The following is a 23,469-nucleotide window of genomic DNA, read 5'->3' on the forward strand; positions in this document are numbered from 1 at the left end:
AAGTACAGGTTACTGATATCATTAACACCCTCTATGGTACGCATTATGATGCCAGTTGGGAAAAAAATGTTTGGAGTGGTTTTTAGTCATAAAATAGACCAAATAAACATAATCGAAATACATTTTCAAGAAAACAATTTTTTGGGGTACTTTTTGGGGTGCGTTGCCTTGAGGCAACACTGTACCATAATGGTAAGTAATAAAAAAAGAGTTATTGTTTCAAATTTGAACGAAATGTATTTAAAAACACATGGAAAATACTCAGTAGCCTCAACAGGTTACAATGCATGCCATTTGAAATGTAAAAACATTAAAAAATAACTCTTTACATAAGATTGCATGTGAATGTTGCCTGCAACACTGTACCATCGTGGAACAACCTATTGGAATGAAGGTGTCGAGGGTCTAAGCATATTTCATCTCACTTTACATGAACCATTTAACAAAACAAACTATCATAACCTTCTGCAAAATAAGACAGTTATGTCAAATCCCACTGTTTGATCAGTCTCCTGTGTATAACGAAATATAATAAATATAAGCATGTGCTCTGCAAAGAAGACTCAAAAAGATCTCTGTAATTGTAGACCATAGCCTACAGTGTACAGTAATAGCCTGAACTTTACTTTACTACATCAAATTTATCTAGGTTAAATTGTAGAGATAAAAAGAAAATTATGATGACTGGTATGCTTTTGAACAGTATATACACCTAAATACACAATACCAAAATGTCATGGTGAATCCATAATGGTACGGTGTTGCCTCAAGGCAACATTTGCATTTTAACAAGTTTCCATTACTTAATTAGCAAATATAGTACATTAAACTATTATAAATTAAGCTTTACTCATCTATTATTGTGAATCAATTTTTTTCCAGACAGAAAAAGGCCAGGGAAAGACATTTTCAGACCATTTTTGTGGAGAGAAATGGCTGAGCTGATCCTTGGGAGAAAGTCTGCAAAAAAGGGATTCAGGCTAGCCTCCAGAGAGTCATGTGACAAATTTAAAGGGTGCTATTGGTTCCTTATGGTCCTAGCTCTTTTTCAAAGTATTGCATCGTAACTAGGGATGTATTGTGTGAGTGTAAAAGGCCAAAAATGGGTATGTTGCCTAGAGCCGCCATCGTACCATAGAGGGTTTTAACAATGGCTCTGTTCTATTTAAGCATCCAATGATGTGTGACCAAAACTAAAGCAGCTAAAAACTATTAAATCAATTTTGGTTATATTTTGTATAACAGATGCACGTACATACACACAAATTTTAAGATGTACTAGAAGTTCAGTTATCCAATTTAGGACATGACAACAACAAGCCCTTGAGAGTCGCCTCAGCAATCAGACCAAGGACAGAGCCGCTCCTCAGTCTTCTTTTTAATATCCACAATATGAAATTGCTGCTGAATCACACGCATAAGAGACACAGCAGGAAAAACAATGACGAGGAAAAACAGTTCCCTAAGACCAAAAGGTTAATTACAACGCTTATCTTTGGTTGAAGAGAATGTTTTCACATAGCTGTTTCTGCGTTAGCTTCTGTAAAAACTTACAAGAAAAAATTATCTCCACAAATACTCCCTCTGAGGCATGTTATTTCATTTCCATTTTTTAAGCATTCTGTCCAAGTAATCCCATACGCTCGACTGCTAATACAGCACCTCTCACATACCTGACTGCATTTGACTTGCTAATTAAACTTTGCTGTTATCTGGGGTTTAATTAAACACACTTAACGTTCAAAGTAAGCAGAACACTTTTCTGTGTGCTGAACGATATGGAAATGGAATTGGTTGGGCTGCACAGTGTGTGTATTTGTGACACTGTGTGTGTGTCTGTGTGTTTGTGTTTTTTACACTTGGCTTGTCCCACAGCCGTCCTGTCAGAGTGTTGCAGATAAGGGTGAGTGGCAGAGTCCTCACACTCTGCACCATTCAGTGATTACCTTACTGTGACGGCATGTTAGCTCATATCACAAACAAATGCAACACGCATATGACGTCTAGCAGACAGCCAGCAGCATCCACCTTTCAATAAAGTGATCCAGCCCCTATGATTTAAGGCCTAATGTAATTAAAATGGGTGTGTAATGAAAAAATTAATCCCCTGTACAGTTATCGTGAACAATAAAATTCGCTGTTAATAACAAAACCGTTTTTTTGTACCAGGCTGTAAACATGTTTATTTCTGCTGTAAAAATTGGCAATTTTCCACCTGCTGTAATGTAATTTCTTGTTTTCTTGGGGCCAGCCTCAAGTGGCCACTCGAGGAACTGTAGTTTTTGCACTTCCACATTGGCACCGGAGGTTGCCGCTTAATAATAGCACATTCAAAAGTGGCACCCAGCATTAGCATGTATAGGGCATCAGGAAACTAATTCAATCTATAAAACACCACTAAGGATACGTCAGCATTTTTAAATGAGTGTGCTTTCATTTAACATTTAAAGTCCTTAAAGGAAAAACAGGGACACTAGCTACAGTAGAAAGGAACTTTAAAGATCTGTGAGAACGTCCATGTAAACGTAATGTTCGTGATGGAATGTTCAAAAGGATTCTGTTGCGCACAGAGAGAGCCAAGTGTTTTGAATCGGAAACACAAAGATTTCAACTCTGCAAACAGGTGGAAGAGCTAAAGGAGCAGCTAGGTCATCAGGAGAGCCAGGAACAGTTGCTCTACGAGAAGTATCTAACAGATATCAGGGCTGAAAAACAAAAGAATGACACCCTTCAGCAGCAACTTGAGGCTGAAAAGAAGTCGCACGCTAAAAGGGTGTCAGAGATCAAGAAACTGAAGACTAAACATCATGACTTTAGACAAAAGAAGGAGCGGGACATCAAACTCCTGATTCAAGAAGCCTCTGAGAGGGAGCAGTCCTTCCACAGGTACTTAGAGGACCGAGCAATGACACTCCCCCAACAGACCCACCTTGCCCACCTTGAGCCCGAGGTGAATGAATGTTATTCCCTCCGGGATCCGGTGGAGCATTTGATCAATGAGGGCCACAGAGTGAACGCTCTCTCACAGCAACAGAGCGATCTGTTGCGCAAAGAGAGAGCCACGTGTTTTGAAGAGCAAACACGAAGAATACAACTCGGTATACAAGTGGAAGAGCTAAAGGAGCAGCTGTTTCATCAGAAGAGCCAGGCAGAGTTACTGTGTAACATGGAAGAGGAAGCCAGGCGTGAGCTTGACACACTTCGAATTTCATGCTACGAGCTCTACGAGAAGTGTGAAACAGAGATCAGGGCCCAAAGACACAAGAGTGACATCCTTCAGCAGCAACTTCAGGCAGAAAAGAAGTCGCACGCTAAAAGGGTGTCAGAGTTCCAGGAGCAGATCCACGGACTGAAGAGTGAACATGACTACCGCCAACAAAAGAAGGAAGAAGAAATTGAACTCCTGATTTTTGAAGCATCTGAGAGGGAGCAATCCTTCCACAGCCACTTGGAGGACCTGAAAAAGACACTCCCCCAACAGACCCACCTTGCCCACCTTGAGTCCGAGGTGAATGAAAATCATTGCCTCTGGAATCAGGTGGAGTATCTGACCAATGAGACCCACAGATTGAACGCCCTCTCACAGCATCAGAGCGATCTGCTGCACAAAGAGAGAGCCAAGTGTTTTGAAGAGCAAACACGAAGGTTTCAACTTGGCAAACAGGTGGAAGAACTGAAGGAACAGCTGTCTAATCAGAAGATCCAGAACAAGTGGCTGTGTAACGTAGACCAGGAACCCAGACATGAGCTTGGGCACTTAGAGGACCCAACAAAGACACTCCCCCAACAGACCTTGACAAACACTCAGGAAGAGGACAGTCAAGCCGGCCTTGCAGAGATGCCACAACTCAGTGATGAGCTGCAGGATGAAATCTGCGAGGTGGAGAAGGAGGAAGAGGAGAAAGAGTCCCTTCCCTCTCCATTGGCACCTGGACTCCTGGAACAGACCCACGACCCTGACGAGAAGGCTCCTGAGAAAAAGAGGAAGTCCTTCTGGAAAAGAGCTCGCCACTTCCTCGGTTTGAAGAAGATAAAGAAGAAGAAGAAGGAAGAGGAGGGTGCACTGTGATTAGCACTGTTGCCTCACAGCTAGAAGGTTCCGAGTTCGAACCCCGGTTTGGACGAAGAGGGCCTTTCTGTGTGGAGTTTGCATGTTCCCCCTCTTCATGTCTGGGTTTCCTCCGGGTGCTCCGGTTTCCTCCCACAATCCAAAAACATGCTCATTAGGTTAATTGGACACTCTAAATTGCCCCCTAATTTGATAGATGAAATAAATAAAAATAAATTAATTAATCAAATTCTACATGGTGTACTTATGGATGAAGTTTGTATTAGTGGCATAGTTAAGTTGTCAAGAGGTAAATAATGAGAAAAGGTCACTTGTACAAAAGGTTTGAGGTGGACAACAGGGAGATAAAGGTTTATAGTAGTTGTGATAAACCAGAAAACTTAGTTGTGATGAATAAAGTTAAAAAGAGGTAACTAAAAACCCTGAAATGAAGTGAGGTCACATGAGTAGTACGGGTGTCACTATTCTTCAAATACACGTTTTGATCTGACCTTTGATTTAAGGTTGTCGTTCAATTTGATTACATTATTTAAAGACAGTTATACCACTAAATACATTGCTATGCACAAATGTTCCACTATCATTCTGAATATGACAATTTTCTGAGTTTGATGGCGGTTTAAATTATTTGGTTTATTTAAGGAGCAATGAAAATCATGTGCCTTACTGTAATTATGCTGAAACTAGCCAGAATGAGTTACCATCTAGTGTAGGCAGCCTAAAGTCAATCCAAAATTAAGATTGCAATTTAAAACAGTAACCGTGATGTATGAAGTATGTCTCCCACACTCAGCACAAAACTGACAATAAGCAATAAAGAAGAGCATGTAAGCATTTTCACATTTAGAAAACAGGGATTTGATATCAATCAGTCGATTTCAGGAGCATTCTTTGGACAAACTTTAAATGAGCTCTTTCATACCACCCTCAATCTAACTAATCTAGGATAATGCAGAGGTTGTTACTTGACTTAACCCAAGAGGTTAGGTGGGGTACAAATGCAGGAAATGTATCTTTAATTAATCTTAATTTTTTTTCTTTCCAAGTTTGCTCCCCCATTTGAAAGACGACCAGGCGCCCATGGGCAGCAGTGAATCCCTGATATCAAATGTTCCAAAACAGACAGGTGTTCCAAGTGTGACAAAAAAACAACAACAGAAAAATCTTCATTTTTTTCCTGTGCAGAAATGTAAACTTCAAATATTTATTAAAAGAAAAAGTAGCGTAAAATGAATAAAAGCCATAGACTGTATAAATAATGGACGTAGTCTCAGTGACATCACCCACTGGTTTCTGAAGAAGCGATTTGAAGATCGAATTGCCCCGGCGCTGGGGGTCGCCATATTGGAAATGCCAGAGCCGACTAATCCAGAGACGGGCAAAGAGGCATAGCACGACTGAGCTAAAGCCTATGGCTGAGGTCTATGGGCGGGCCGCATGAATCAGCCAGCTACAGTTATGAAGCTAGGCTACTCAGCATAGCTAGAGGTTATTAGCCATAGACTGTATAAATAATGAATGAGCTAGTTTAACTTTGCCAGGAGGAGATTCACTTTGTGATGGTGACTGACTGTAGTTGTTTAGTTATCAGAGTACAGAAGTAGCAGACTCGCGGAGTGAGAGAGCGGCGAGCCGACACGTAACGGGAAACGTAAAATAAGCGGTCTCTTCATCACTACGGTCCGCTGTAATCTCTCCAGGGAAAAGCCAACAACTCCTGACTCCTGTTTACTGGCCGACGATTAAATAAATGTTTGATAAACACTGAACAGGCTAACAAGCAGCTAAAGCGAGCACAGTATGCCTGCTACTTAGTGCTAAAAATATTTCAATATAATAACAGTAGCATTTAACTCACCGAAAAGCTGGAGCTCAGACTTCTTGCACGGCCATAAAGTTCCATAAATCCCACAGAGAGAGATTATTTGTCCAAACTTTGAATGAAAAAATCCCCAAAAGGCTCCAACAACACAAACAGGAGAAGTTAAGCTCAGTGTCTGTGTATGCAAAAATGAAAGACTCAGCATCCCAGCCTGTCAGACCCACAGAAACTCACCCACATGGACAAGGCACTCATATAAATTCAGCTCAGACTTTGGTCTTTAAATGCTGACAAAACACCTTTCCCTACAAAGTGGTACACTGACTCATGGGACCTGTTTACACCTGATATTAACATATGTCCTGAGTGTAACAATCACACATGGACAGCCTTAAGTGGAGGTGTAAATTCACCCAGGACGTATTCAGGACACATTGAGATCCGATCATTCAGCGAGTTTGCAGTCCAGCTAGCTAATGGTGCGGTGCGTTGAACGACTAAATGCCAATCTCCACACTCATAGACTTTCAGGTGCTAATTGTATATTGAAGTATTATTCAAAAAAGTTTAAACAAAAAAACCTAAATGTAAACAGAGCACGCGTGGACGGTCACGGGAACCGCAAATATGTTTATCTGAAGCATATAAGCAGACATAGAGATACAGCATATATATAGTGTATATAAGATACAAGTTTGTCTTTACATAAAGAACACAAGTGTATGGTGTATAATACTTATCTATTGGTCTGTTTTTTCCATAGACTGTATAAAAAATTGACGTAGCCACCGTGATGTCACGCAATTGTTTCTTGACTGCAAAAATGAAGCTGAAATATGGCCGCTGCCATGTTGGTTCACTGGAGCCTGAAGTGACCAACTTTGGATAAGAGGGTGGAGCTGCAGAGAAGCGAGTGGTTGAAAAACGCCAAGTTGTCAAAGCGAAACAGGCTGTGTCTGTGGCTGATTCATTAACTTGTGAATGAGCTAGTTTAACTTTGTGTTTCCCACAGAGGAGATTCTGTTTGTGACGGTGACTGACTGCAGGTGTTTGTTTATCAAATTAAAGAACTTTGAGAGCGGGGGGTGAACGACACACAACTATGGTCCGCCGTTATCTCTCAGGAGAAAAGCCAACTTCTGACTTGTATATACTGGCCAACAATTAAATAATTGTTTGACAAACACTGAACAGCACATTATACCTGCTACTTAGTGCAAAAAATATATCAATACCATAATACTAGAATTAAACTCACTGAAAAGCTGGCGCTCAGACTTCTTGCACGGCCGGATAGTTCCATAAATCACACAGCAAGCTACATTATTTGTCCAAACTATGAATGAAAAAATCTACACAAACAGACAACATTAAGCTCAGTGACTGTGTCTGTGTTGACGTCTAGCAGACAGCCAGCAGGATCCACCTGTCAATCAAGCGAGATGACCCCTATAATTTAAGGCTTAATATAATTAGAACGGGTGTGTTCTAAACCCCCCCCCCCCTGTACAGTTATCTTGAACAATATAATTATAACGAAACTGTTTTTGTACCAGGCTATAAACATGTTTATTTCTGCTGTAAAAATTGGTATTTTGGTGTGAACGGGCTCAGATCACAAATACTGCCCAAAGGCCTCATGTGGACAGTAGTTTAACAAAAATGGGAGTTGGAAGTAAAATGTGAAACATTCAGCTTTATGACGGAGTGAAAAGCACCCGTCAGTAGTTATGTGTCTTTGATTTACTAATGTATTTAAAGGTGAACTCCAAATCAAAGATTCAAGTCAGTTACCACTACTCAGTGCAGAGCAGCAGATAGCTGCAGCTGTGAATTTATGAGGCAATAAGTTGCTGGCAAACAGCACAGGTTATGGCTTCTTCTTTCTTGGGTAAATTAAAGTAGTATACAGGTTAATACTGCAGCATTACAGACAATGAGTTATTCACAGACCGAGCCCACATTCTTTAAACAATTCCAATCACGCGTCCTGTCCTCTCCTGTTATCTAGAGCAAATTGAAATTGCTTTCAGCACTTGAGTGGTAACGGTTTTAAGGATGACCGCGGGGTCAGCACCAGCTATCAAGAGTCCCATCTCTTCCTCTGTTATGGTCTGCTAAGCCCTCGCTGGCTCCCACAAACAGGATGTTAAGTAGAAGTTGTGGCTCTTTGCTGGGTGACTCACGGTGTTGTGGGCGAGAGCGGAGAGTGTTGGTTGGCCAAATGTGGAAAAAATAAAAAGACTATTAAATGCAGCCGAAGGTTACGGATAAAAAACACACTTACAGCTGAGATCAAATGTGATCAAGTCGCCTGGAGGTGCTTTACTTCATCCAACCAGCAGAGGACGATGTTGCTCCACTCTTTATTGGTTCTCTCGTTGCTCAAATCTTAAACTCAATAAATGTTTCCACGTGTAAATAAGTCACAGGCTGAGAGATGAAATGAGAAAGAATTTCCTCACTCTCTCTCCACAGTCCTTGTACTTTCTATTTTCACTTGTTCAAAGTTAGTCCCACGTCACCCGGCCTGACACTTAGCCTCGGGTCACATTTGCCTTTGAACATACTCTCTCCCCTCTGTGCCCCCCTATCAGCCTGCAAATTCCCTGTATCATAAGGCCAGGACTGCTAATGTGGCACCCTGAGGCGTCCACTGGAAGTCACTGCAAAGTCAGAGCTCTGAGTCAGCTCGGCACAGAGGCCGCAACTCTGCTGAGGAAGCACGCAGGCTCCAAACAAGTCACCAGATTTTGAATTTAGTTTGGTCTATGATCCAAAGGCCATATTCCTCAGAGATCATAACTTATACCTTTTGTACAGTCTTGCATATATTGATTAATAGGAGCTGAATAACATTGGAATAGGCTCTGTAATGATGCTGACACTGATGTAAAAACAGCTTCTGTTTTTGCTGACCTTTCATTCTGTAGTTACAGCTACATCACCAGATTTAGAGCTAATGTAAAGAATACCAACATGCACACACACATACACACACACACACACACACACACACACAAAGAAAGAACACTGAATTCATCCAGTCTACACCTGCTCTGACTCACTATTGATAATGAAGGTGACCCTGCCAAGAAATTCAATACTGCTCTAATTATTTTGATTCTCTCTCAGCTTCCACTGAAACGCTTGAAGAGACAAAAATCTGCATTTGCAGCGTTTCCTGTTTTTGTATGTGGCTCTTAGGAAAAGTATTGTACATTCCCTTACCTGGCACTCTTAGCACTTTGAGATTTGCTTCAAATGTGAAGTGCATTATAAATAAAATGTATTCTTATTTTTATTATTATTGCATTGCTAACAAGAAAAGAAGAAGACGAGGACGACGACGAAGATGAAGAAGATAGAGAAGAAGAAGATGACAAAGACGAAGAAGATGAAGAAGACAAAGACGATGAAAAAGAAGACGGAGAAGACAAAGGCGAAGAAGATGAAGAAGACAAAGACCAAGAAGACGATGAAGATGAAGAAAAAGAAGAAGATATACTGTATTAATCCCAGAGGGGAAATACTAGTTTTTTCACTCTGTTAACAGAAACATGCTACACACACACACAGGCCCGAAATACACAGATGCACAAACATATACATACGGACATGCATTAATTGAGAGATGTCAGAGTGAGGGGGCTGCACACGGAGCAGTTGGGGACTCTGTGCCTTGCTCAAGGCTGACAGATGGACAGTGCCCAGGAAAGGAACCGGCACCTCTCCAGCTACCAGTCCCACTTTACATACTTGGTCTGTACCGGGACTTGAACCGGCAAACCTCTGGTTGTGGAGCAAACAGTAGAGAAGTCGAACTTAATGCAACAAAACATTCCTTCAGGTTTGTGGAACAGCGGCGCTTCTTGTTTGTTTCTTTGTGGACAACACTCCTTTCAGCCATGCTAACACGGCTCTACTCTTACATTGTTCTCCATCTGCGTACATCCCGAAGGAATCCAGCATAGTTTCCTGGCAACAATGGAAAACACCTACACTTTGTTAGGGGAGCATTACGTAAACACACCATGGATGGAAACAACGGTAAACAAGGATGAAAGAGGGGACAATCGAACTCCAGCTGGGACTTGAACCAGTTTTTAAAAGGGCCTGAATATGACTCTTTTAAATGTGTTCAACTATATCGAAGCATTTGGGATCAGTGCGACGCTGCACAGTGAGCAGGATTTTGCAGAAACAGCTTGTCAGATTTTGTGTGCAGCATACTAAACAACCCTAGCTGATCTACAGAGCAGAGTTTAGCAGACATATATCACAAAAATATGTAAAAAAACACCTGTAGGCAAGATGCCTTCACAAGTATGGAAAAACGAGACAAAAACAAGTGCAGGCTGGGAAACATCAGCACAAGTAACAAGTGTAGGAATCAATGAATCAATAACATGACCGGAAGTTGCACATTCAAATAAAGAGTAATTTTCCAATACATCAGTTTGTGTTTTTCCTATGTGTGTGTGTGTGTGTGTGTGTGTGTGTGTGTGTGTGTGTGTGTGTGTGTGTGTCTCTTTAGGAACTAGGACATGAGGTCAGTTTGTCGGGAACAGGTGTTGGCAGGCCGGTGGCAGGATCACAGATGACCCTGGTGTGGCACACATGGACTTCAGTCTCAGATGTCTCTTCTGAGAGGAGAAGTTCAGCAGAGGAGGAGGAGGAGGAGAGGTGGGAGCAGATTAAATGGCACCAGAAGGACAGGAAGAGGAGAGAGGACGGAAGAAGAAGAGTGGAGGAGTGTGGTAAAAAAAAGAAGGGAGGTGGAGGAAGAGAAAGATGAAGAGCAGTGAAGGGAGCTGGGTGGGTTTTTGGAGTAATGACAGGAGGAGAGCTCAGCATGAGAAGTCCTCAAATAAAGTAAGAAATGATGCCAACGTGTATCTTTGGAAGAAGCTACTTTGCATAGGAACGACCGTGATGCGTTGGAAAGAGTTAACCAATGGAGTGGGAGGAGCGGACAGTCAGGACGAAAGGCTGATCTATTCTTGTCCTGGTCCCACCATCCCCCATCGGACCCGCGCCCTGTGAAACCGGACCTCAGGCTCGCCCTCCAGAGAGGGAGGCTTTAAGAGGGTGGTAAAGCTGCGTTTTCGTAAGCGGGTTCTGCATCCCTTTGTATCTAAACCTGTGTAACATATAGACTACACAACACGGCCTGCAGGCGGACTTGTTGTCCGATGCATCTGAAACGTGTGTACAAACACTGAGCGACGCCTACGACAGTCATCCACCCTCGGAGAAAACAAACCATCCAAACACCAGTCTTCATAAATGATCACATTCGCTATGAAAAGTTTAAGCGTGGGCTTTAATAAAAAAAGGGCTCATGATGAGTAATACAGCAGCTCTGTTCTGAGACAAGAGAAGCACAGATGCTATGATAAAGAAGATCATTACTCTCATGTACAAACAAATGCAATCCATAGTCCTCAATCAAAAGACATTTTAAAAGGATCACAACTGACGGCGACACAAATACACACTTTGTGTTGATCTTAATAAAGAAATATCCCCCATTTACAAATCAATCAGCGATCATAGTAAGTTGTGCCTTTAATAATGTACGCTGCCCCGCAGGATCAGAACAGTACAAGTTCCCATCGCTCAATTTCCCTCCATCATTGTTGTCTCATAAAAATTGTACTTAAACTGAATTTCTGTCAGCCCATTTGCAAAACCAATCAACTGCAGCGTCTGTAAAAAGAAAAAGACAATTACCTATAAAAGACAGCAGCTTATAAAGAGTGACCCTGAAAATCATGTCTGCACTCCCCGACATGACACCCACATAAAACACACACACACACACACACACACACACACACACACACACTGCACTTTGGAGGCTGATATTTGTCTCGTCTTAGCCCTCTACGTCCCCTCATCAATTCTCCCTCAGCCTGCACCACCAAGCCACTTTTTCTTCCATAGACACACACACACACACACACACACACACACACACACACACACAAACACACACACAAAGACACACATTCCAGCCTAGAGAGACAGAAATAGACTGATCCCAAGTGTGACATTACAGCAACTAATGTATCTATTTGACAGTTGCGCTTTGCCTTGCACTTTTTTGCATAACTAGAATCTATTACAGCATTATTATCATTTCCCTTTGGCTCGAGCATCAGCAGTGCACAGCAGCAGCATCTGTAAGAGGCTGTCAGAGGCATTTTTTTAAACAGCTTAGCTTTTCCAACAGCCCCCTCTTTTGGCAAGTAGAAGCAGTTGAAGCCTCTAAACTGCTGAGTGTGAGTTTTACAAGCATGAATTAATTTACTGTAAATGCTGTTGTGTCTGTTTTATTGTACTGTTGATGTGATTTCTGTCAGTTGTGGATGATTTTGATATAACGCTGGTTACCTGAGAGTCGGTGTTGCTTGGTGCTGACTCGGTTGGTGTTTTGGACCGTGCAGCAGAGGTGGAGCATGGCAAACATGGCGAGGATCATCACCACGCTCTGCAGCAGCAGGGTGAGCTCGAACTGCTTCCCTATCCTGCAAGGAAAGATCAAAAATACTCATCACAATCCAGACTACGGGTGGGCGGTATGGCCTAAAAATTATATCACGATATTTCACAAAATTGTGCGATTCATTTTGAATAATTTTGCATTTATTCATGCAAAATAAATGAAGTGCTTTTACAATTTCCCTTCTTTTCCTATGAACTCGGGGGGTCTGGGGGGAGATTCTAGCTGTAAAAGTCCAAATGTGGTTGCTTCTGGCACATTTCAAAGGAGAATTATGTCTTTTATACATTTTAGACCACTCTGTGCCCACCCAGTCAGTGTTCACGTTTGGATCTATATGACAACATAGAAACACTGCATGACAGGGTATGCTTAGACTCTCTTCTTACTCTTCTTACTGCATCAACAGTCCCTGAGTGTTTATCTTTAAATCAGTAAATAGAGAAGCTGACCACTTTATTACTCTATATATGGCTATGGTACAAATTTCAATTAGATGGTCACCTGAAGTAAAATAAAGAAGAAAAGCGAAATGTAGGCTTTCTTAAAAGTCATCGATGTGTGCATTCATTCAGCACATAAACGTCTGCATAAAACTCTTTAATGCTTACTGTGCAGGCGTCACGTCGTTGCCACCGGCGTTTTCCGGTGTTTTCTGAAGCAGCAGTAATGACGATGGCCTCTCTCTTTGCATTAAAATGCAACTGTTCTTCTCGTCTTCAATTCTTTTACTAATATCTATCAAACACTGAAGTTTGCTCTCTACCAAATGCGCTCTCTGCTCTCAGCTGAGCGGCCTCTCACACACTCCAGGCATGCAGGAGGAGGGTTTACCCGGACAGACAGGCATCTCTCATGCTCGTCTTGATTTAAAGCAGAAGCTTCTAAAATGAACAGGAAAAGCAATACGCAAATTGTTAGCCTCAACAACTGTCTTGCAAATTTACATCTTTATTATCACGTAAAAAAATTATACCGGTTTAATCTGAACGATATGATATGGCACAGCCCTAATCCAGACATGTTCCTATAGCAGAAGGCCGATAGAAAAACCCTAAAATACAGTATAGAGAAACAAATTACAGTGAAAACACAGCTATTCTCTTGTCTATTATATTGGTTTAATGGCAGGACATGTAATGCTATAAGCAGCACAGAAACCCTCATAAATAATACATGGTTCTAACAATATTCTACAAAGGCTTTATTCAATCCCCTCTTCTGATCATCCGACTGTACTGATGACCTGTGCTCCCTCATGTATAAAACAATTTGTGAGGAAGCCTCAAAGTTAACAGCATTTGGCCTCTGATTACATAATAAATCATTTTTTGCGATGCTTTTCATTTTTCCATTTATTTCTGACACACTGACTGATCTGGGGGATGCCCTTGTAAATGGCCTGTGCCATCAAAGGGCACAAAGAAGAAGACTGTAAACAGGTGTGAGAAAATACACGTATCATAGTGCCTCTCCGTCTCTTCCTCACCAGAAGAAGATCCGCAGGATGTTTGCCACGAGCAGCACCAGGCACACTCTGGTGGAGAAGCCCTCGCTGTTGCTGCTCCTCTGGATCTCCTGGTACTGTGGCACGTAAGGCAGCGCTCCTCCAAACACCATGAGGCAGGACGCCAGCCAGGACAGCAACGTCCACGAGCCCTCGATGTCCTCATCCTGCAGAACCACCTCTTCATCCATCACACTAAGAGATGCTCAGAGGAGTCCAGAGGGTTCAGAGGTTGCACCTGGGAGAACGTAAGATGACAGGTCACTGCCAGAATTTTGAAAGTTCAGCACTACTAGATGCTCTGGGGTCACCTGAGGTCAAAAACCTGAAATTAACATTCCCCAAGAGCAGCAGCCAAAAAGTAATAGATTGATTCAATTTAAATGATTCATGTATGGACCAGTTGTTCCTTCACTTGTTTTAAATAATTATCCCTGCTGACTTTACATCAGTCTCAGAAACCACTGACTATCATCTGACAGCAGTAAAGCCTCTGGGAGCGACAGACAATTTGCTTCGGGTTTAGCCAGCCGTTAGAAATAACGGACCTCCGGCCAAGACTTCCTTCCTTCCTTAAACTGCATTGTTTACAGTCCGACTAGCAACTAGAGTTCAGGTACGACCGCTTAGGGCGCATTTTTTGCTGCACATGTGCAGAGATGTTTGTTTATGTAGATTAATAAAAAGCTAAATAGCCATCAGGTGAGCACCGATGGGTTCAGGGATTGCATTACGGCTGATGCATTCCGCCTCCACCTCTGCACTCCACACAGACTGCTTTCCTGCACTTACAGGCAAAGCACACTGAAAACCACAATGCTTCCACCCAAAATCAAACGCATTTATATTCAGAATCTGTAAATAGAGATTAACCATACATTAACGACAGGCAATGGTTCTGTCCTCACAGCAAGAATGATCAAACTTACACCAACTTCACCACATCTCTAGATGATATCTCAGGCCTATAATCTTTTTCAGAAGACATCTAACATTCAGTAAAAGCTCAGGTCTAAATGATGAAATAAATTCCATTTAGCGGCTTCAGTTTCAGGGTCTTAGTCTAGTTCACGTTAGTTTACTGCTTTGATACTGACTTGAATAGAAAAGAGCCAGGTCCATGTTATTAGTGACACCTGCGCTTTTCCTTCAATAACAAGTGAGAGTGTTTGCTGTTAAGAAAAGTTGTTTCTTCAGACATTTTGTCCTTGTTTCATTCTTTCGACTAAGACTTTAAAGACTGTTTAGCTCCCATGTTACTGCAGGCTTTGCTTGTACCTACACTGCATATTTTTCTCAGTCAACTTCTGTACATTTTTTTCAGGTGAAGCACATTTGTATTGTTGTTTTCCTGTATTTTGTTAAGGTTAAATAGAAATGAAGTTGTTTTTTAGGACTCCTCAGTTCTCCTAGTACTCTATTGATGGGCATGGTGTCAGCATTAGCATATCATTGTTCTCAGAAACTGGAAGACACCAAATCCACCGGGCTTCAGAAACTGGTTGCATGAACTGGTAAACGTCTACATAACATACTTTTTTTTTTAATTATCTCTATTTTGTTTTTGCACTCTTCCATTATGGACAGCTTGCATTTAACAACCACATGTGGATGATCTGTAAACTACCCTGGGTGTAGGTTAATTGTGTGGGTGTGTTTGGGCGAGAGTGTGTGAGTGTGTGCAGGTGTGTGTATCTTTAGGTTGGGTTATGGGTTTTGATTTTTGTTTGGTTTATGTGTCCACAGGAAGAGGAAGAAGTGTAGGTATATTATATTAGGTTTATTTATCATACAATTTTAATTCCTAAGATATAAGATTGAATAACTAATTTGGCTATACAGGACACGCCTGACACTGGACTGTGCAAAATGAATGAACAGTAACAAAAGCTCACAAACCTACAGGAGGATACAGATGTGTGCTTTACGTATCAGCAGCTGCAGAGCCAGATAGGAGATGAACAGGAGACAAGGTGTGAAAACATCTCAGAGAGTGAGAGAGAGAGAGAAAGGAAGTGGAGTGCCAGCAAAGGTCAAAGGTCACTACTCAGTGAATGCAGAGCTGACAGGTAGGTATTGGGGGCACTGCCGGGGTGTCCGGGTGGGACGTGTCAGTTTTTGCTGTCAGGGTGGAGAAAACAAGTCAAAATAAAAGTCTGTCTCCTAAACACTGACTTGAACTCGCTCTGAGTGTTCACACGGTTAAACATATTATTACTCAGCTCTCTATTCTGTGTTACAACTCCTCAAGTACGAAGTAGTCTAATCCTTAAAATAGGGTTTTGTAGGATGTTAGCAGTCATTTTTGATGGGATTATAACATTAGTTATACAACAATGATAATTCCCTCTTTCACCTGAGCTCCTTACAAAACAGATCCTTCAGAACAATGTGATTTTCTAATACAGATAAACAACTCCTTGGAAATGGAAATGGTATAATGAGAGAGCCAGTATGTTGCTGTTTACACACAACTATGATGCAAACAATTAGAGGTTCAGGGCTTTGCCATGGTGTGATTCTTGTGTGCCTGTCTCTTGTGTCTGTGTAATCACAATAACAGAATTCATTTTATTGATAAGTCTTAAACAGCATAAATATCAAGTGCAATGTTTCCCTACGTAGTTGTCGCCTGTGTCAGCTGACTAGTCACTCAGAGTAGCTGAGAGAGTTAGTCAACACAACAAGTTCAGTCATGGCAAAATAAAAAACTTCACCAACTGGTTCTATGGTGTTTTTTTATCACTCTCAGGATATCATTTGTGATAATAGGCTACTTCAAAACAAGAAGCTGAACTTAAGGAACTGAGGGCCGTTGGTTTGTTTAAGGGGATCTGATTACTTTTAAGAAATGTGTTATTTCCAATAACTCAGCTGTAAGTAAGGGACACCAAGATGTCAATGTTCCAGCTGAGACCTCACTGATCTGAAGGAAAGACTTAGGTGGATGGATCTGGTAGAGCAAAAGACAATTCTCTTTACAGATTCTTTTTTTTTTTTTTTAGCTCTTTACACCTTAGGATAGGTCTCCCTCTCACTGCTATAGAGCAATAACAGTGCAGAATGAACTACAGAGCAGCCCTTGAGTACAATCTTTAAACGTTTTTTTTTTCGTTTTTTTTACAGGTTTCCAACAGTTAAACATTACTCTGGGATTTAACAATCCAGGGCGTCTTCAGCTACTTCCTCCTGTCTGTTGGTGTTGTAACCTCTCACACCAAAGTAAGTAGCCTAAATGCGTGGGGCCACCTCTAGTAACAGAACAAGCTGTGTTATGTAAGCAAAGCATAGCTTCGAGGGGTTGGGTCACTGACATGCCTAAACATACAGTTATGAGTTTTGGGAATCAAAGCAGCAGCACATAAAGAAACATCTTTTTAGCCGCCTTCTTATTCTGTTATAAATAAATATTAGTTAACAAAGTCGATTTCCCATGCATCCTGTGGAATTCATCAATGAGCTATAGGTCTATAAAATTAAAAACAAACGTTGTCTGAGAAAGTCTGCGTGTTTGTTCTAAGATTAAATTCAGCTTTAAATACCGCGCTCACATTACGCACAGTGCCCACCAGTTTGTTCATACGTCGCTCATGCTTATATGGATTTTATGAACGTTCCAGTTGCAGAATTCAAGATCCAACAAATTCCAGGTAAACCATGGACAACTTCCAGCTTTACTTACCAGCCGCCTTACTTCACCTTTCAAACCACAAACCCGCACACGAAAGTTTCAGCGTCAAAACAAACTTGGTGCCATAGCAGCTCTAACTTTCAACTCGTGCAACAGAGAGGAGAAAAGTGCACGTGCAGACACGCGCGCGCACAGATATACACAGTTCTTCAGTATTATTTACAGACTTACCAGATTCCAGCATCAAATATGCAGGTCTTTTGGGAACTTTAACGGGATGCAGGAACACATAAGGATGAATGGTCTTTTTATGATTAATAAAATTACTAAGTATGGTAAAATTAATGCTCCACCATAAAAACTCAATGTTCCACACTTCTAGTGTTGTGACGTTCGCGAACGATCCGATTCTTTTGAACGACTATTTGGTGCGAACGACGGGAACCAAGTCGTAGGTGAGAGCCGTTCTTTTTATAGCCCAAATTTCCCTGCCTGCCCTAGATCTACACCCCTTTTGCCAAATTACCGTAGACAGCTTTTTTCAACTGCAACTTCGCTATACTAGGTCACGTGTAGCGAGTCATGTCACCACAACATAGTACCGACTATGAGGAACATTATAACCTTCCGCCAAGTTCGTTGACATCTCTGTAGTCATACAGAGTTTTATCATTAATCATTGGCAAATCAATGACATTGACTCATTGTTCCTACATTATTCTGCTGTTTCCTTTTACATTTTAAAAGTGCAGCAATTTAAATATGCACGTGTGCTGACAGGGGAGAATATAGTGCAGGCACGTTCGTGAGACGGACCACTCACCTCTCGCCTCGGATCTTATGGCTCCGTTCCGGTTCTGGGAAAGGAAAGAAGCCATAAGATCCGACTCCCTTCAAAGAGCTATAATTCCCAACACTCCACACTTCTATGTACAATGGCACAACTCTCGCGAGACTTCCTGTGTTGTGGAACAGCTGACCGCGCAGTGGGTGGTGCGACAGACTACTATCTATTTCAAACTGTTACAAACCTGATAGCAAAATAATCGGAAGCACGCCTTCTTAATATAAGTTCTGTTTAAACGCCGATAATCGTTCGCACCACAACATGGCTGAGACGGATCCCAAGTCGGTGCAGGACCTTACCAATGTGGTGAGTCGTGATCGTGATAGCAAGCTAGCGTTAGCTACAGTAGCCTAGCTAGCGGCGTCAATAAGAATGCTAACGATGTCAAGCTAACGTTAGCTAGCCATTAAGCAAAGGTTAGCAAGAATACAGCGTATCTGTAGCATTAGCTTTGGTTTGTGGTTAGTACAATGGGCAACAGGGTTTCTAGTTAACTGGATCCAGGAGATTCTGACTTGTTTTTGTTTTAACACGTTATGTAACGGTCAGTTGATCTTTATAAATGACATCACCCAATCACAACCGAATAACCGCAATAGCATTACATAAACAGAAGTTAGAATGTGTTGAAACGTTATGTCTGTAGAGATTCCAAATCAAACTTTGAGTACATTTTGGTGTCATTGTTAATTTCTGTCAAAGTAAATGACAAGAAGTTCCACTGAAAGACCTCAAACAATTCATTATGCTAATGGAATAAACAGTGCTGTCATGGAGGTGAGCGTTAGTAACGAGTTACCTCCCCCCAGCCTTTAAAATAAGATATAACTTTATTAATCCCGAAGGAGATTATAGTGCCACATAGCTCCAAAAGTACAGTACAAATCACAGAAATGCAATAAACAACTAAAATATAAGTGAAAATATAAAGTGTTTGGGTTAATGCAAAAGAGACAATGCCTAAAAACAATATTACCATAGTTATCTACAAAAGTGAGCAGCACAACCCCTCTGGATTTTTTGGAGCATAGATTTGCTTACTCCAATTGTTTGTCTGTATTACGTTAAATACACTTTTTAATAAATGCCTTTGAATAAGGCTTTGTGTAAACCCAGTTATGTATATTTTCAATGATGTTTTGTCATTGTGTTGCCTCTTGAGATTTGTGGACCACTTAACCACAAGTCCTCAGCTCGGTATAAGAGAAAAACGTTTGAAGACATTGAACCTCTATATCTTGGTTTGGGATTTCTCAGTATGTGAGTAATAGAATATACATTTTTCATATAAAAGTGGGGCAACACACCCCACTTTGAAAAGCTGTCACATAACCACATTATTTGACAAACAGACATGAAACGCAATAACACAGAATATGATTTGGTTGTGAGTTTGTTTTTCTGCACATGTGCGTGTCACATTGAATGAAAGATTTATCTCCCATGGTTACTGAGCTTTCACATAGTTGTCAAGGAAACTAGATACTTTTGTTAATGCTGTCCAGATCCTTCTTAGACCAAAGGTATGGTGTATTAGTGGGCTGATGTTTTTCAGTGGCAGAGGCATTGTTTGTAGTGAATAGCTCATCAAAAGTGTTCTAAAGTACATCCTTTTTAATGATCCAATGTTGATCTATAGATTCATTAAATAGTGACTTCATATTTGCTCCACAGGTTCAGACACTGTTGCAACAGATGCAAGACAAGTTCCAGACCATGTCAGACCAGATCATCGGGAGGAATATCCTTAGTCATAATTTTAAATACCAGCAATGACTTCTTAATTAATTAAATGCTTTATAGTTTAGAGTTCTGATTAGATAATATGTTTACATCTCATTGGTGATTTCTTGCATCTCTTTCACATCCTCTAGTTTCCTTTCACAATAAAAAACAGCTTTACCTAGATGCCCATTTGAGAGACACTCATTTTGTTATTTGCCTTAACTGCTTCCCCACTTGACGAGATGAGCACGCGCATTGATGACTTGGAGAAGAACATTGCTGACCTGATGACCCAGGCTGGTGTCGAAGAGATTGAGGCACCACCAGAAAAGCCCAAAGAGGGTCAAGGCTCATAATGAAGGTAAAAGGGAGCGGGTAGAGCCACCTTAGGGATAGTCAAATAGCTTGACTCCTAATTTATATTTACCAGAAGATTGGATGATGATTCTTCTGCAGCTTTAACAATTATTTAGACTTTTATATAGACGTTACAATTCTTTTTTTTTTCTTTCCGAATACCAATTCCAAAACCTAAACCTCAGTATTGGCCGATAGAGTACCCCTCCGATACTATTCCGATTTAATAACAATGGTGGGAAAACACTGAAATTTTGCTAGCTTTGATTTACATTTCTCTCTTATAGCAACAAACTGTTCGTTATGGTTGAATGATAATTCTACCTGAAACCAGTAGATTTTGTGGGGCTAAATGGTATCGCATAAGTGCATTGACTGGTATATTTGCAGCCATCACATTTTATTATGGGAGGATTTTGCTAGAATTGAAATATCTATAAACAGTAAAAACTGTTTTTTATAAAGCAATTTCATGTCATCTCAATAATTAAAGGACGTATGGTTATTTTGCAGATATAAATGAAATGCAAAATGCATTTACTACATGGACCATTTCTTTTGTCTGTCCTGCAGGTCCCTGAGCAGCCCGGTGTGAAGTCGGTCCTACATTCAGGAGCAGCAGACTTTTCCTTTCTGAAAATGACTTCTATTGATTTGGTGTGTCGTAGTGTGAAATGCTTTTTTATATATTGAATATTGTGATAAACGGTTACAGTTATGTAATGACCTGAAAAGTTGAACCTTGTTTGTAAACTAGAGTAGTGTGATATGCCCTTCAGAACTAGAAAATGCTCGTGTGCAGGAATGCAGTTTATGGATTTTGTGCATTGACCTGCAGGTTATTTCGCTGCAATCATCTATCATAATTAATTAAATCCCACCAGGCGATGGCTGCTGGGGACAGTTTTTGCCTTAGTCAGTGCTGAGAGGTACAACCTGCAACTAACAGGCATGTAGATGCTCCATACCTACCATAATGGGAAATGGGCAGCCTGTAGTGTATCTAGAACAGCACTGCTACTACCAACCATGGGATGCATTCCAATTCTGATTTTCTTCTATTAAAGCTATTTAATACAACACTGTTTGTCATGTATATTACAATAAATATCTGGGCAGGTGCTGAGTGACTTTTTAAAAATATAATTAACTCTGAGGTGCTCACAGTGTTTTTCTGTATTTATTTTTCAAACCAGAGTTGTATTTTATTATGCAAATTACCTGGAACGTCTCAGTGTTGCATGCGTTTTTGGGTCTATATTGTTTATGATGTATTGGATTGACAATTTTAGTATTACACTTAAGGGTCGACTAAGCAGGGAAAATGAAGAATCTATCTTCAATAATACTCCAGACGTTTTTAACTTACACCTATGTTTAAGGAATTTGAGGTTTTCACAACAAACTTTTGCATACCAGGAACCTTTATTCAAAATAACGCAAACACAAAATTTATAAACAAAACAACAAACCAACAGCGATTTTCAAAATCAAGTGCCAAAACGTATTAAAGAGCAGTAAACAAAAAGTGTCACAAGTACATCAGTAGTGAACATTTTATAAATGCAATATTTAAGTACCATGTGTGTAATAAGGTGAATGGTTCCTTAAATCGCATTTCTCTATGAGCTTATGAGACTGAAGTTTAAAGTTAGAATTCAAAGTCCGCCTCCGTCATGTCGATGGCCCAGGCGAACTTGTCCCGTTGGCTCTTGTTGTAGATTTTCTCTACAGGTACCTCCATGTTCTTACTCCTGATGCATGAAAGAGATTGTTCAGATAACACTTTTAATAAATATTCAGTTGGACACACCAGTTCATCTTTTAATAGGTCTCAAAATCTTTTCTCACAAAAACAGAAGGTATCCAGATGAAGAATGTAGACACAGTGGCCATGGGAATATAATTACTTAATGGGCAATACATGACTGAGAATTATTTTACAGGCCACAAGAGTTCTCTTACTTTGAACAAACTATTGGAAGCAATCCAAAACACTATAGCCAGCAGTGCACTATTCACTATCATAATCTTCTCACTTACTCTTCATATTATTCTCTATATTCTCTATTTACAAGATCAACTCATGTTCTGCATTGAATATTGCCAGCCAGCGTCCTTCCGTCTGTAAGAATCTCTTTTAAAACCAGAGTAGACACATAGCTACACTGCAAACTTCTTACATCTCTGAATACATTATCATAGAAAGGCAAGTCTAATGATTGACAAACTTGTTGGTATAATACTGTATGTATTGACTCTAAAAAGATTAGTCAGTCAGCTGGTTGTTGATCAGATCCACTGAGCTGAACCTGCCTGGGGGGGGGGGGGGGGTGTACCACAAAGCTAGATTTGCAGTTATTGAGGTAACTTAAGGGTTTTCAGTACTACAAAGGTGGTTCACTTCTTACCGGGGTAGATCACCATGGTAACTTGTGCTCAACACCTAACCTGCTCCAGAGCAGGTTATTTAGGAGATAAGAGATCAACCTGTACTAAACACCACCTACTGACCAATCAGGTCTCTTGATTCAGGAGCTCTGTGAGCAGATCATGAGAGGGAAGAGGGAGAGAGGTAAAACACTTCTGCTTTCCAGTCTGATTTTATTAAATATATTCATGAAAGATATTCATCAAGCTTTGCTAATATACATCTACAACAGAGACTGATAAACACAATGAAACCTGAAGTACTTTTTTACTTACAAGATATGAGAGTAAGCATTCTGCTTTAAATTGTGGTTGTGTGTTTATTTGATACGGCTGGGGCTGAGGCTAAAAGAATAAGCCTAAGTCTGTCATAAACACATCAAAAATACGTCTGTGCAACGTATTAATCTAATGTAATACACAGGTGTTACAATAAATATATCCTGCTTTAATGCTGGAGCAGTGATATCATATACCCTTTTCCCACCAAAATTAACGCGTTTTTCAGACCCGGGAAGACCGGCGTATAGATGCCGATTGTCTCTTTTGCCATTGCCAGAGGAGTATCCTGCT

The 23,469-nt window shown here is 40.7% G+C and overlaps 3 protein-coding genes across 3 annotated transcripts in view; 1 reads left to right on the plus strand and 2 right to left on the minus strand.

The window, feature by feature from the left end:
• LOC138613531 (solute carrier family 66 member 2) overlaps nt 1–17,676 on the minus strand; it is a 71,957-nt gene extending 54,281 nt beyond the window's left edge. The window contains exons 1-3 of the mRNA XM_069687225.1: nt 17,589–17,676; nt 13,889–14,144; nt 12,291–12,424 (exon numbers count right to left, since the gene is read on the minus strand). Coding sequence (XP_069543326.1) covers nt 12,291–12,424; nt 13,889–14,097 — 343 coding nt within the window. The 5' untranslated portion in view covers nt 14,098–14,144; nt 17,589–17,676. The remainder of the gene's footprint in view (nt 1–12,290; nt 12,425–13,888; nt 14,145–17,588) is intronic.
• Nucleotides 17,677–18,511: 835 nt separating this feature from the next.
• Nucleotides 18,512–22,281, plus strand: hsbp1b (heat shock factor binding protein 1b). Its single transcript, XM_069686433.1, has 4 exons — nt 18,512–18,690; nt 20,059–20,125; nt 20,344–20,470; nt 21,040–22,281. The coding sequence occupies exons 1-3, from the start codon at nt 18,646–18,648 to the stop codon at nt 20,463–20,465; spliced, it is 234 nt and encodes a 77-aa protein (XP_069542534.1). The 5' UTR covers nt 18,512–18,645; the 3' UTR covers nt 20,466–20,470; nt 21,040–22,281.
• LOC138612909 (DNA topoisomerase I, mitochondrial) overlaps nt 22,118–23,469 on the minus strand; it is a 32,261-nt gene continuing 30,909 nt past the window's right edge. Inside the window, exon 20 of the mRNA XM_069686432.1 lies at nt 22,118–22,220. Coding sequence (XP_069542533.1) covers nt 22,118–22,220 — 103 coding nt within the window. The remainder of the gene's footprint in view (nt 22,221–23,469) is intronic.

The sequence above is a fragment of the Semicossyphus pulcher genome, unplaced genomic scaffold, assembly GCF_022749685.1.
Source record: "Semicossyphus pulcher isolate SPU_LCO1_2020_fin unplaced genomic scaffold, fSemPul1.0.p SCAF_8, whole genome shotgun sequence".
NCBI classification, from domain to species: Eukaryota; Metazoa; Chordata; class Actinopteri; order Labriformes; family Labridae; genus Semicossyphus; species Semicossyphus pulcher.